The 15,255-nt window shown below is 36.6% G+C and overlaps 1 protein-coding gene across 31 annotated transcripts in view; it reads left to right on the top strand.

The window, feature by feature from the left end:
• Window positions 1–15,255, top strand: part of KCNMA1 (potassium calcium-activated channel subfamily M alpha 1) — a 509,088-nt gene that overhangs the window by 230,815 nt on the left and 263,018 nt on the right. For all 31 annotated transcript variants that reach the window (XR_006165006.1, XM_042789210.1, XM_032982029.2 and 28 more), the window contains one exon: window positions 8,502–8,563. Coding sequence is in view for 30 of the 31 variants with exons in the window: in XM_042789210.1 (XP_042645144.1) it covers window positions 8,502–8,563 (62 nt within the window). In the remaining variant the exon portion in view is untranslated. The remainder of the gene's footprint in view (window positions 1–8,501; window positions 8,564–15,255) is intronic.

Raw genomic sequence — 15,255 nt, 5'->3', positions numbered from 1 at the left:
TGGGACTTTTTGTCTTGTATTTTTTCACTAATTAGAAAACCTCAGTTGTTTCAAATTTATGGAGTGAACAGAAATTTTCATTTTATTGTCAATATGTCAGTGGAAAGTTGAAGGAAAAAAAATCACACTGCATAAAGAAAGAAAAATAAAACTGAATTACTAACAAATATTAGAAGCATGTACAGAACAGAATATAAGAAAGATATTTTCTTTTTTAAAATTCCTCCTCAAATAAAAGTGCATTAAGATACTAATTTTCTTTGGTTTATTTCCTGCTTTGATTTTTCGTATTCCTGAGTCTGATGTTTAATGATTCCTGAATTTTGATCCCACAGCATCCCTTCAATAAGAAAGACTCTTCTTAATTTCAAGCAGTCTGCTCAATTGAGAGGTAGTCTGTTAAAGTGTATGTAAGAAAGTTGAATCTTTTTTTGGAGAGAGAAGATGCAGCTGATTGCAGACAGTTTTATTCAGAGATGTCACGTATTCTACTCCCAGTGACCTGTTACTTTAATTACTTACTACAGTTATGAATAGTTAGGCAAGCTCACAGTGATTCAGGCCTTTACCATGCATCTTACTTGTACCTTTCAGATAATACTCAAATTATTGTTCTGATGGATAGGTTTGATATGTGGGAATTGAACATGCAGCTATTTTTTCTCGGTTTTGATAGCTTCTCTATCTGTTTTCTCTCCCAGCAATATTTTTTCTATATTTCTTATCACTATTACATAAGTCTATAAAAAGAGATGCAGTAAATATGAACTGTATTTTTTAAGATATATTTACAATAAATACATAATTTTAGTTTCAGTAATAAATTAAAACCCTACTATACTGGGTAGTAGCTTAATGGGATCAAAAGTGTATTTCCAGAAAGATAACTAAGAAGTTTATCTTAGAGAGAGTTATTGATACCTCTACATTTAAATAAAATCCTTTAATAAATAAAGTCCCTTTGCTCTCTCAGGGAGTGCTGGCACTGTTACATAGTGTCCTACTCAGGCTTTTCATTATTGTGGCAGCAGTAGAAGTCTCAGGTGTGCTAGATCCATTGCAAACACCTTCAATGAAAGACAGTTGTTGCCCTAATGAGTTGACATGTAGTATCCTTGCCAAATGAAAGCAAGAGGGAGAATTGGAAGCCTGGAGAGGTCAAGTAATATGCTTAGGTCACATAGCATGTGAGTGGAGGAACTAAGAATAATAACCAAGTCTTCTAGTTGCTCGTGATCATCATCCAGAGCTCATGCTGACCTACTTCACTGCTGACTTTTGTTTTTTAAATTAAATCCTTGCTATGAATTTTCTTAGAGAAGTTCATTGAGACCTTACTGCCTAGTGGTTTATCAAATAGTCACTTCTCACTCCCTTTCACCTCCTCTTTTGGATAAACTTTGACTTTTCTTGGTAAATGGTAAGACTATATAAGCTTTGCTGAAGGGGAAAATTTATAAAGTGAAGAATCTTGCCAAGCTGCCAAAGTTTTCAGTACTTTTTTTTTTTTTTATTCCATGTTGGTGACTAATTTAGGTACTGTAGAATTTAATAGCTAATTAACTTTTTAGTTAACTCCTTGTTGTGTAATAAAGGTAAATAAAAAGCAGAAAATGTGATTGAAAGGAAATAACTTGCATGCAAACATTTTCAAGTCTGTGTTTCTGAGAAGTTTTTAATGTGGCTATCAAAGTTGCAAAGTTTGGATTTAGTACTTAATTCCTTCAGGCTCAAAACTAAGAGTTCATAAATGCTCTTCAGACCTGTGTGCTCTTGAACCTATTCTGACTTCCCTGAAAGAAGGGGTTGCTGTGTAGCTTGGAGGTGTTTAGTTCCTTCTATAGAATTGGATGTTAAACCCTAGCTGACAACTGAGGCATAGAAGAAATAGTAGAAATATGGATTTGTTGTGGTTTCCCCCACACACACTCCTGCACCACCTGCCGCTTCTGCATGCAAAATGGATCAGTAAGTCCCTAAGACAGATTTACTAGCTAGCACACTACCCAGCAGACACATCCCTTAAGATTCATAGTTGTTAGCATGTATTCTGTTGTCAACAGCAGGTGATGACTGTAGAATTTGCACTTTGCCTGTACTTGTATGAGAACCAATGCATATATTACTGCTGCTTCTTCATAGTATTATGTTCCATCAAGCATGGCTCTTATACAGGGAGTATATTAACTGCAAAACCTGTTTCCTTATATTTGTGAATAAACAGAAAATTTCCCAGTTTCTCAGAATACTTGTTTGAACTTTTATTATTTATTGCTGGTAGGAACAAGATGGAATCTTATTTTGTCTTTTCCTTATTTTATCACTTTATCTTTCTTCTCCTATTCACCCTCTTCAGCCCTCATTTGCTTGCATTTCTCGGTTTGCTCTTGTAAGGTGGCTCACAACTACCGGTGCATGGTTAGGCAGTTTTCTTCTGGCATTGTATGCAGTTGTTCTGGTAGATATTAAGAGAGCATTTCATCAGTAAGAAATATGATCTTGCCAACCTGAACGAGGTAGAATGACCTCATAGAGTAGATGGTGGATATTTTGTACTTTTGCCTTTGTCGTTTTAGTTAGTTATACATTGCCCTGGGAGGGACCGAGTAAAGAAGCAGAGGCAGAAAGACTGGAAATGGGGCAATATGTTTAAGGCCAGAGAAAAGTCAGTGTAAAGCTACATGCAGAGCATGGTACTAGGTCCTGCTGATTGATTTTAGAGATCCTCACTCCTGCTTTACTCTTGGGTATCACAATATAGTGCAAAAAAAAAAGTCTCTAAACAGAAAATTACTATATATATATATATATATATATATATATATATATATATAGATAATATTTTATTTGTCTTGACAAATCACAAAGTTCTGAAGACCATTTTTGGAGAAACTAATATGAATTGTATAATTAACGTCATGCAGCTACTTTAGTTCACTGCGATATGTCCAAAGGTAATATTAACAAAAACATCTTAATGAAGTGCTACTGAAAACAAAACAAAACAAAACGAACACTGATTTTTAGAGCAAGAATCTGTATTGCGTTATAGTAAATAGCACTTACTTCACTTGTAATTATAGTAACCTAAGCAATATTAATTGCTCAGCTGTTTATATCAGCTGCAGTGCATAATTTCTTACCACTTATGGCTTTGCCTACATGGAATGCTTTCTGAATTCTGTTGTTTTGCACATAGGGTATCAGTTAATGAGACATCAATTTAAGCAAGCCATTTTGGCTCTTCTGTAGTCTAGACTTGCTCAAGTCTTACATTTGTTTAATAATTGCACAGATGCTGGTACATATCCTAGAGTTCACAAATGCTGGGATTGACAAGCAAGGAGTAATTCCTACCTCTGAAATGTAATTTGCAGCTGGTGTGTCCTTAGAAATGCTGTTTTTTTTCCCTAAAAAATCCAGACAAGTAAATTGTGTTCGTCTTTAAAAGAAATACAATTGATTTCAATTTTTATGATTAAAAGAAGTTTGGTTTTTATATTTAAAGTATGTAAATTTTCATTCAAATTAGGATGAAATCTCAAGCTATTGACATCTTACTAATGCAAACTTTAGTGTTCCAAAATTAGTGGATCCTGGAAGATGTAGCTTTATTGTCACAAGAAATAATTTGTATTCTCCTTAAGTAATTTGAAATATAAAAGATAATAGAGCTTTCTTTTAAAGTATCATATGAAAAAAAATGAGTATCTTATTAATAGAATTTACTGTATGGATGTAGAAATTAAAATTAAGTGAAATTCTAAAAATATTAAATGAACAATATAATATGTTCTAAGCAGTGCAGTAAGCTTAGGGTTGAAAATTTAACCTTAGAATAGTAAGAGTTTCAGGCAGACATTTCTGAAAAACAATGTGCAACAGGTTGTCATCACGTAACAAAATAAAGACTCTCTGGTGACCTGAAGTGTTAAGGTTACAGGATTCCTGAAAGTTTTTTTCTTTTCACTTTGTACTTCTTATTTTAATACTTAATGTCGAGAGGAATATAACAAAAGACAACTATTCCTTTTTTGTTTCTTGCTTTACCTCTTGAGCTCTATGCTATTTTGTATTAATGATGTTGGATAGTTCAACATTGTATAAGGAAGAATTTGCCTTTGAAAATTCGATGAGTTCTGTGTTCCACAGAACGTTCAGACACTACAGGGTAAGGAGACATTGCAGTTCCTGCCCTAGAGTCCTTACGTTACTCATAGTTGTGGATGTATTAACTGTAGTCCTCCTCTCTAATGTAGACAGCCTTTGCTCCCTAATGTGGACAGCCTTTCCATTTTCCCATGTTCTTCAGTACTGCCAGGACATTAGTTCAATGCAGTTGTAGGGGAAACAGTGCCACCCATGGGATTGTCACTGTCATCCTTCTGCTACACAGGCCTGGTCCTGGAAGGTGTGCTGATCCCCTTTATGGTTATCATGGCTTAATACTGATAGGATTTTCTCAGTGCCTCTGCTTCCCCTGCTGTTGTATTATGTTGTTACACCCTTATTAAAATTCCTAGATGTGGTGTTTTTTTTCTGTTTTTGTTTATTTTTTTTTTTTAACTTTTCTGTCCTTAATATGGATGCATAAAGTTTGATTGCAGTTTGACTGCAGCAGAGCAGTCAAAGCCCTTCTGCAGCATCTTGCTAGCAGTGGAGAGCAGAACATTTTTGCAGTTTTCTTTAAGTGGATTTTATCTGCAGCTTCTCTGACTCCTGCCTCAAAAAGGCATTGTATGCTTTTATTGAGCTCTGTGGCTGGATTTTATTTTTTTTTTTGAACGATTTAAGGGTATGCAGCAACTATTCCATGTTTTTCCTGCTTTCCTTTAATCAGATTGGTGTTTATTTTTAACTTAATACTAAGGGATTAGTCAGTGTAGCTGCTAGCATATGACTTCACATTTCTCAATCTTAAACAAACAGAAAGTTATCATAAATTAAAAGATTTTTTTACTTCCAGACAGAGAGAAGTTATAATAGATGTGTAGCAATTGCAATGTTGTGCCAAATGCACTGGAATGATAAACATAGCAAGCATGTTTCTCCCCATGGTCTGCTTAACAAATAGGCAATGATTCACATACATAAATGCTTTTTTCCTTCCTTAGATTCTAGTTCATGTGAGTTTGGTGTATCAATCTGTCTATGCTCATATCTCTTTTCAAGCATATAAGTTCGCCAAAATAGGTGTTATTGCCAATGACAGTATAGCAGAGACTTTAATCTGAATCTAGATGTAAACTCAATAATTGTCTCTCTGGGTCTGAATAACCAGGTTGCATTCAGCTTTTTAGATGGGAGTACAGAAAAAAACATGCATCTGAGATTCTATCAAATGTGTTTGTATAGTATGGAGAGGTATTAATTTTCTTCTTAAAAATGTGGATGACTCTAACCTGATTGGTTCAGGCCCTGCTTTTTCCACACACTTCATGTATTCAGGTTTCACTCAATACCTCTGTCACTTAGCAAAGGAAAAACATGTTTCTCTGCTACCAGGGTAAAAATGGAGTTTAAGGTTCCATTCTGTCCTGATGCCCTTTCTGTGATTTTTGGGGACGTTATGAATTACAATGTTAGGTATGTGTTTTGGGGCAACAGAAGAGAAAACAATACTTTTTCTAAAATTTGTTATATATTACATTAGGGGAATGGTATAGTTTTACCTACATATCTCACTGTTTGGTGTGGCATGTGAATCTGAAGCTTCTTGAAAATTTAGATATTTGCATTTTAGTGGTAGTTATATAAATTGTCATAGAACATCAACATTCCTTAAGTGTCTTGGAATTTCTTATCCAGAATCTATGTAATATTATTTAAGTAGCACAGTGGTGATCATTAAGGGATTGGATATGACTAAAATGCAAGGCTGGTATACAGTTTATGCTGGTTTTCTTCTAGAGCACTCCTTTGGCTAGTAAGCAGTGACTGAATGTTGTGACTTAAGACTTGATGTGTGAAATGGAAAATAAATGTCTGGTTTAATTCTGTAATTTACGAAACTTGAAAGAATGAGAATAGTGTCATAGAGTCCCAAATTGATTACAAGCTTAATTTTTCAAATTTCATTTTCGGCATTAAATGATCATGTTGGCATTCTTCAGCTCAAAATTCCTGCTGTAGGGCGAATCTGTTCTGATTTGGGGATTTTTTGGGGGGTTGATTTTTTTGATGGTTGTTTGTTTGCTTATTTTGATTTATTTTATACGGAGATACTTGTATTCAATAGTGGCTTTCATGGTGCTGTTGGTATATAAATGATTCCACAGAATGTAGGCCAAAACATCACCACCTTTAAACTGTGTAAGATTGAACAGTATTGAGTGATAGCTGAGAGTAGTGAACATTCTACACTGTTGTTTCAGTAAGTCTACTTAGAATTAACACATTGCACATTCCCTTACATTGCTGGCACTATGGCTGTCAGGCTCCTTCCTAATACAGCAGCTTCAGAAAAAGTTCTGAAGCCTGTATTGAATGAAGAAATTTTTGTTTCAGTGCTCACCTGTTGCGCGAACAGGTGGATTGTCAACAAAAGTAGCAATAATTGTGGTAGTATGCATCAGTTACGGAATTCATACAGATTAATAAACCTGCTCAGAACTGAAAAGACACCACTAGTTTATTTCACACATGCAGTTGTTTAGTGTCTGAAATTTTAGCCACTTCTGACCTAAGAAATATTTTAACTGGCAGTTTGAAGAGCTGCATGTCCCCTTAGTGTAACCTGGTTTACCCAATCCTGAGCAATCAATTCTCTGGGTTTATTTTAAGGGACATTACTTCTAAGCAGCTAGTTGAGATATGCCTGCTAGAAGACTAAGGGAAATTTTATTTTGATTCTCTAGACAAGCAGATCAGATGAGTTGCAGGAGACATAATTTTCCATCTGTTTCCCATCCTCAGTGCAGCAGACAGTAATATTTTCTGATTTCTTTCAGAAGAATTGCATTCTAAGATACAAAAAGCAGTTTATTGGGTTAATGTTTTCAGATTCCAGATTACCCAGTGGATGGTATTGTTCAAGAGACAGAAACTTAGAGTAAGGGTATCAGAAATCTAAGTCACAGTGGGTACGCAAACTATTGTGTACTTTGTGATTCCTTAGGCCAAAATTTGAGTGCAGAAATAACAGTTATGCTGATCTTTGTAGATGCAGACCTGCACTGGGTAGTATGTGAAACTAAATCTTCCCACAAGGTTGGAGAATCATTGGGAGCCAGTAGAACAGTGTTGTAGTTTGAGCCTACTCAGCAGCTAAATGCCACACAGCCACTCACCCACCCTCCCCCCAGTTGGGAATGGGGAGGGAATCAGAGGGGCAAAGGGAGACTCGCGGGTTGAGATAAAAACAGTTTAATAATAGTAACAGAACAATACACTGACAGCAGTATCAGCAGGTACTGTACAACACAGCTGCTCACCACCCACCTGCTCCCGGCCAGCGATCCCAAACACAAAGGCCCCAAGGGACCCACTCCCGGAAGTGAGAGCCCCTCCCAACTCACTCCTGCCTTTATATAGTGAGCACAAGGTCACATGACATGGACTATCAGCCAATCGGGGCCCAGCCCTCCAGCTGTGCTCCCCCCACCCCCGCACACAGGTGAGGGCACTGGGACCTGGGGAGCCCCTGGGGTCTCAGGGTGCTGCAGCACTCCTCCCGCTGCCAGACCAACGGGAACTCTAGTCCAGCCCCAACCAGGACAAACAGACAATTGTATTAGCTTTACATCAGAAAAAAATAAATTAGAGACAGACAGAGGTCTGATTAATCCTGCTGCACTAGACAGAAAAGCAAGTTCTACATTGTTAATAGGGGCTGGATGCTAGACCAAACAAAATGATTTGGTTCAAAAACTTCAACAGATTTAAAGGAGGGAAAACATTGGCACTACAAGGTGCCTGCGATATCTGTTCATTGCATCAGGACATGCTGCATCAAGCTATCGTTTTAACCTGTTTGAATGTTAACTATAGTCTCAGTAGACATAACTGCAGAGTAAATACAAAGTCTTACACTTAGCCTGTGGATTTCACAACCATGTATATAAAGGGAAATTCAGTCTAGTCTGTCACTGCTCTTGGTTTACCTACCAGTGAGCAGAAATTTACTGCAGTCCTGAAGGGAAGGCATGATAGAGCTATAGTGTGATTTGAATGCCATGCAGTAGGATTGCTTGTCATTTGAAAATACAGAATATAGTTTAACAGAGGTTAGGATCTAGGACCTAATTGTATACTGGTTTTCCCTGAGCTATGATTCAACTTGTTTATGTCTCTTTTTCGATGCAAGAAAGAATTCTATGATAATGTGTAGTGTTTTAAAATCAAGTAGGAGTAGCTTTCTGAAGAAAATGACAGCTGAAATAAAAAAAAAAAAAAACAAACACACTAGTTTATGATTTATTTTCCTTGTCTGTCTTTGTGTGTAAAAGAATAAATGTTTCACTTTAACACTGTTAATTAATGACTCTTCTTTTCTTTTGTAGGTTGTCTTAGTCTTCGCTCTTAGTATTGGTGCTCTTGTAATATACTTCATAGATTCATCAAAGTGAGTATTCTACTACCTTTTCCTTTCCCTCCTTTCCTGCAGCAATTATACATCTTGAAATTGCTCCATTCATCTACTTCAAATCAGCACTTGGTCTCATCGCCTGAGTGCAAAGAACTTTATACTAGTGCATGGTCTGCCAAAATAACTCAAGAATGGGAAGACGATCTTATATAAACTAGATTGAACATAGTAACACTGCAACTGTAGAATAAATAGAGGAAAAACTACTTTTGTGTGTTGAGATTATGCATGCTGTTGCAAAATCGTAGGTTTTTTATAGTAATTTGGCATATGTAGAATCTTTCAAATTCAAAAATAGAATAAGAAATACTGGAAAATAATATTTGCCAAAAAATTACAGTTTGCAGGAGAAAAAAATGCATCTTAGGAGACTGACAGGAACACTTCTGAAAAACTTTGAATTAGATAGTGTGATTATTATACCTTGCATACCTGTTCAGATTTCCAACTCCTGGATTTGATAGATTTTTCTCAAGTTGAGCCAGGAAAAACCTGCAAAGCATCTCAAGATTTTTTAGATTTACACCAACGTTATCATATAGTGTTATAATTTTGGCCAGGCAATAGAAAATTTCATCCTGACCTTTTGAGATATGTGGTGGTTTGATATAAACCAATGTATCTAGAATATCCTTTCTTTGACACCATGCATACTCCACCCCTGTTTTCATATCAAGCTGGACGCTGTCAGTGGTGTAACAGGCAACTTGGTAGTCACAGAAGAGACCAGTAAAAAGGCACTTAATAGAATATTATTCTGTTGTATTATTTTGGGAGGATGATATTCCAGAGTATCAATAGCATTTTAAAGCTCTAGGACTGCATATTTGCTACTTTTCTCCAAACTACTTTTAGGCTTACCATTACTGCAGTTGTTAGAGACTGTTTTGTATTCACTCCATGTGAGCCAGCTTCACTGTCTGTAATGGCGGTGGTTATGTTCTAAAACAATCCTTATGTGACTCAGAAAATCAGACATTTTACTGTTGACATGTGTGCATACTGATAGTTAGGTATGTGGTAGCACCATCAAAAGGCATTCTTGAATAAGTAGATGTCAGCTCTGTATTGTGTGAGTTTCAAGCCGTACCTTTGTAGCCCAGATGTGTCAAGCATAACACAAATAACTAAGGTAGTGATTTTCTTTGTGGAGAGGAGCCAAATGGTGGGAAACTCAAGTTCTGTCTTGAGGTCCCTTGAAGTGAGGCTGATAGTTTTTCTTTCTTAACATTGTGGTGAGTGTTCTCATTAATTTTAGCAAACTTTTCTTTAATATGTCACCACTGAAGCACATATTTCTGAATGAAGCACAGCATTCTGAAGATCTTTTTGGAAACTTTTAAAAGCATAATGGCAAAGCTTCTGGGTGCCCAACATATCCAGGTCAAATAGAATAAAACCTGTTTTCACGTATGTTTCAATTTCAGGCCAATGAAATACAGCTATTTGTTAGGACAAGTGTCTTTTATAAAACTAGTGTATTATATAATGATTTTTGGGCACTGCATTCTAGAAGCCTTTGTTTGATTGTTTTCCTCAAGGAGAGCGAAACTGAGAACATGGGATTTCTCTGGTGTGCTTAAGCTTTCTGTGGGCCACACAGTCCATGTACAGCTGCTACCAGCTTATTGGTGCTCTGTCAATGGAGATAGACAAGTGTTTTAACTGTAGGTTTCTCTGGGTTTTCAGGAAATATTTGACTCCTGGCTGCAGTTTAAAATCAGAAATCTCAAGTTAATGTACTCTACTTGCACACTTTTCCTTTGTTTTCTCCTCTTCTCTCACCCTACTTTCTTCCCACATACATGTCTTTGTCTTTTTTTTTTTTTTATTTTATTTTTTTTTTTTTGGTAAATGCTCATTACTAGTTTAATTCAGGTTAGAAACTCCCCAGATATATCCCTGAAGTGGAAAATTCTGCTTTATTCTGTATTAGCAGCTGACCCGACACTTGTTTCAGCAGTATAGAATCAAATGTAGTGATAAATTGGTCTATTTAAGATCCCCAAGTGCATGATTAGTAAAAGTAATTCCTTTTAGAATTTGGTCAAATGGGAAATAATTAAGATAGGTGAAAGAAATGCTTGTGAATTCTTCAACCAAGCAACTGGAACAACAAAGATTATGGTGTGGAAAGGAGCAGTGGAGACAAACAGGACCTAGCGCTCACACCAGGCAGTGACATATACCACTTTTTTGCTTTCCCTTGACAGTGCATTCTGTAGCTGTTGTATTCCATCTGTGCCATGGACACTTAGCTGTCATTTAATCTTACATGCATAGAGTGATGAAAGTCATGTCTTCATTTCAAAGCTGAAGAGTACTAGTATAAGCATTTGTCTAAAACAAAATGCCAGTGATCTATGCATCCAAGACTCTTAATCTCTCAGTGGATTTGTACATGCAATGGCAAGTATGTCCACCAAGGAATCCTGCATGACTTCATATATATGGAGCATCAAGAAAGATGGGAATAACACCACCGCTTTCTTAGACAGTGAAGGAAGGGGAAAGAGTGGAAAGACCACTGAGTTTTGTTAGGCAAAGATTTGTGTCATGATTAATTCTGGAGGAGGACACTGAGGAAGTCAGTAAGGCTCATACTGAAGATACTACCCATTGCTCCCTCTGCTGTATTCATGGTATAGGGATGGTGATTGGAGGCAAAATGAATGCTGTTAAAGCTGTGAGAGAAGTATAAACTAAGAGCATTTCTATGCTACTCAGTTCATCACTCTAACAAATACTCTCCCAGGCTAGTACCACATGAAATGGTATGTCTAGTGCAATGCTATTTGGAGAGATCTGAGGTCAGAAAATACTTCAGCTTCATTAACATAGTGTCCTCCATACCAGTTAGTCCTACATCTCAGCAGAGCAAATTAAGCAGCTTTGGGTTTCTATAAAAGATGTCTGTAGTAACTCTGGTTCTGGCACATATTTAGGGATCTCTGCACCATACTGCACTACAAAATATAGGCACAGTTGTGATCCAATACATCTTTAATCTGAATTGACTTTTCTTAGTAAGAAGCAGTATTTAACTCACCTTTTAAGAAAGGTTCTAGACAAAAATCACAAAAATAATCATTCTTGGTGGAAAGAAGGAAGGTTATTACTTTTGAAAATTATAGGGATTATTCCATTACTCTTCCTTAAGATTATTCTGTTGTTTATTCAATGCTTCTACTTTTTACAAGGCACCAGTTTGAATCATTGTCTTCTAGTACCACAAAATGTATGTGGAACATTTTCTTTTACAGTCAATATCTGCACTTTCAGTGGTGCATGGTAGCAACTGATGGAAGATTTCAGACCTTAAACTGGGAATTTATTTAGTAGAGAAATTACTATCTTGGCATCCCAGTCAATTAATTCCAGTCATATCCTGGTAGGAAATGTTTCACTTAGTAATAAGGACTAGACTATTTCCTTCATTTATTTGTAGAGTCTTACTCATAAAATACTGTTTTCTTGGACAATGGTATTTTTCAGTACTGGAAATAGCAGTTATACATGAAACATTTGCCAAAGATATATTATAAATATAACCTGCATGATTATTTTAATCTTTAGGCAAAAAATAACCAAATAATTACATTTTTATTTTTAGAGATTCATTCACTTTAATGTCTGTTTTCCATTTTTAGTTTGAATAAAAGTCCAACATTCAAACAAGTAGTTATAAGCAGTTAGAAGAGTTTTGATTAAGTCATCTACTTTAGTACAGAGTAGCATCATATAACCCATATATTGGTTCCTTCCCAATTTATGTTCCTTGAAAATTTGTTATCATCTAATTTTTCAGGGTGAGGAAATAATAGAATTATCCTTCATTCTTAAGAGGAAAATCTGACTTGATGTGCACTCTTTAGATGGTTCTCTAGAGTCTGCTCGATGTGCTGCAGTAGAATAGAGAGATTGATGTCTGCCAATACTTTTTCATTTTTCATTATTTTTTGTAAGTAGTTTTCACAACCTTCGTTCTTCCTGTTTCCACTTCTGTTTATTTTTCTGCATGTAAAAGGTGTTTGAACAAATAAATATGGAAGAGTTATAGCTACATCAGCATTAAAGATGAATTGCCTATTTTCATTTCTATTTTTCATCCTGATCTCTGCATATCATACTAAATTAGTGACCCCAATAGAGTAGAGAATAACATTTGCTTGCTGTTACATCTTTAGGATTGGTTAGTAAAACCACTAGCAGAGAAGTCAATTTCCCACTGAAGTGGTAACTCAGGGCTCTGGTTTTCTATTGCTTATAATGGCAGTAGCATGGAAATTGTTTGTGATGTGAATACCCTTTCCTGCTCTGGTTCTGTTTTCTCTTTTGGGGTACAATACAATGTAATGTGCAACCATAGATATAAGCTGTGCTTTTCAGTCACAGAAAATTATTTTTTTTTAGCCAAAGACCTTGCTTTCTAATGACCAGTCAGTGTTGTCCTGCCTCTTGAAGTTTACCTCATTTACTGGAGTCCCTTCACTAAAAAATGATGTCAATGTAGAAATAACGGAGCCCGTCAATGGCAAGATGAAAACATAAAAACTCTCACAACCTGTTTTATATATTCTACTCACCTGTGTTATTCAGATCAGTTTTTTGTATTTGTTTGTATTTTCAGAAGCACCAGTGTAATTATTCCTAAATAGCTATTTTTTTTCCAATACCGTGTCACATATTGTACTTGATTAGAATTGTACATAAAAGTGCCATCTGGCAATGAGTGTAAAACAGCTGGATCTAAGAATAACAGTGGCACTGTGAATAGCAAGATTTATACAAATACACACACAGACATATAGGATCATGCTGAGGCCTCAGCTTGTTCTCAACTGTTGTGTTCTTAATCAGACAGCTTTATTTCTTTATATATGTGGAAAATAAGAGTTAAACTTACAGGCAACTCTACTTTTTAAATGGTCTATATATCGTTATTTATCTGAGAAGATTTTAGAAGTGCTTGAGCCCTTTGCATACTGATTGTTTAAAATCCCGTTTATCTAGATCTGATACCCAGGGAACCTGAATACTGCTCAAATGTAAAACTAACGTTTGTCTTAAGTATACCATAAGGAAAATGCCCTTATTCAGATTCTTAGCTTGATTTCTATGCCTACTTTTAAAAATTAACTTTGTACTTTTTGCAAACATGTCTATTCTAGACTTTCCTTACAGCTTTCTAAATTTCTAAAACAATCAGGTAATACCTTATATATCCTCCTCATCTCCATTCCCTTTTCATGAATGCTATGACAGGAGTGAGAGCACAAAGATGTGCTATTAGCCTCCACAAACTAAGGTTTGAGTGACAGTGATCATGCTCTATTCTGTGGGAGTGTGATAACTTGGCTGATTTGGGATTGCATTAATTGTGAATTAATCCCTGAAGAATATGGGATAATGCAATTTAAAACAGAGTCTTAATTAATCAGATTAATTATCTTTACAGTTCTGTCCTAGAATATAGTTTACTGAGGTGGTATTTTTTGAGAATGAGCCAGTTAATTTCAAACATGAATCAAATAACTTTATAAGAATAAAGAAAACATCTTTAATTGTTAAGCTGCTTTGTCATGTCTGCACCTTAACAGCTGACATTCTGACCAGTCATTATTCGTTCTTTTGTCCTGCTTTTAAAATATATATATATAGTATTTACATCATATTTGACTGCATAAAAATGCACTCTCACTTAATGACACATTAATTGGATTCACGGAATCATAGAATGATAGAACAGTTTGGGTTGTAAGGAACCTTAAAGATCATCTAGTCCCCAGCCCCCCTGCCACGGGCAGGGCCCCCTTCCCCCAGCCGGGGTTGCTCCCAGCCCCGTCCAGCCTGGCCTTGAGCCCTTCCAGGGAGGGGGCAGCCACAGCTGCTCTGGGCAGCCTATGCCAGCGCCTCACCCCCCGCACAGGGAACAGTTTCTTCCTTACATCTAACCTAAATCTACCCTCCTTCAGTTTAAAACCATTACCCCTTGTCCGATCACTACACTCCCTGGTAAAGAGTCCTGTCTCATCTTTCCTCTAGGCCCCCTTTAGGTACTGGAAGGCTGCTGTAAGGTCTCCCCTGAGCCTTCTCTTCTCCAGGCTGAACACCCCCACCACTCTCAGCCTGTCCTCACAAGGGAGGTGCTCCAGCCCTCGATCACCTCTGTGGCCTCCTCTGGACTTGCTCCTGCAGATCCATGCTCTCCTTATGTTGGGGCCCCAGAGCTGGACACAGCACTCCAGGTGGGGTCTTGTGTTCTGTTCTATATGTGGATGGCTTTTAGAAAGGACTGTTGTTCCCGCCTGTAATACAGTTTTCTTGCACTTCAGCTGTCCCCTGTGGTGCCTTTCAGTTTAGTTTTTTGGCCTTTTCTTTATTATTTAGAGTGAAGCAAGTCTTTGCTACCTACATGCTTAGTAGTAATATAACTGAAAACACAGATGTCAGAGATGCTATACTAGAAATTGCCAACAAAACAATGCAAAATGAAAAGTCTGGTTTCTTATTTTGGAAGATTCACACTATTTTTTTGCATTTGTATGGGAATAGATTAGGATGGATGCATTGGAAATAAATATTCTATTTGAAGATTTTCCCATGTGACAGCATATGGAGAAGAGTGTCATTAGCAAGTTTTCTTGGAATGTTTTACTAGCAAAATA

This window comes from Tyto alba, unplaced genomic scaffold (genome assembly GCF_018691265.1).
Source record: "Tyto alba isolate M040663 unplaced genomic scaffold, T.alba_DEE_v4.0 Super-Scaffold_1, whole genome shotgun sequence".
Lineage (NCBI taxonomy): Eukaryota > Metazoa > Chordata > Aves > Strigiformes > Tytonidae > Tyto > Tyto alba.
Note: the sequence above shows the minus strand (reverse complement) of the source record. Positions and strands in the feature narration are given on the sequence as shown.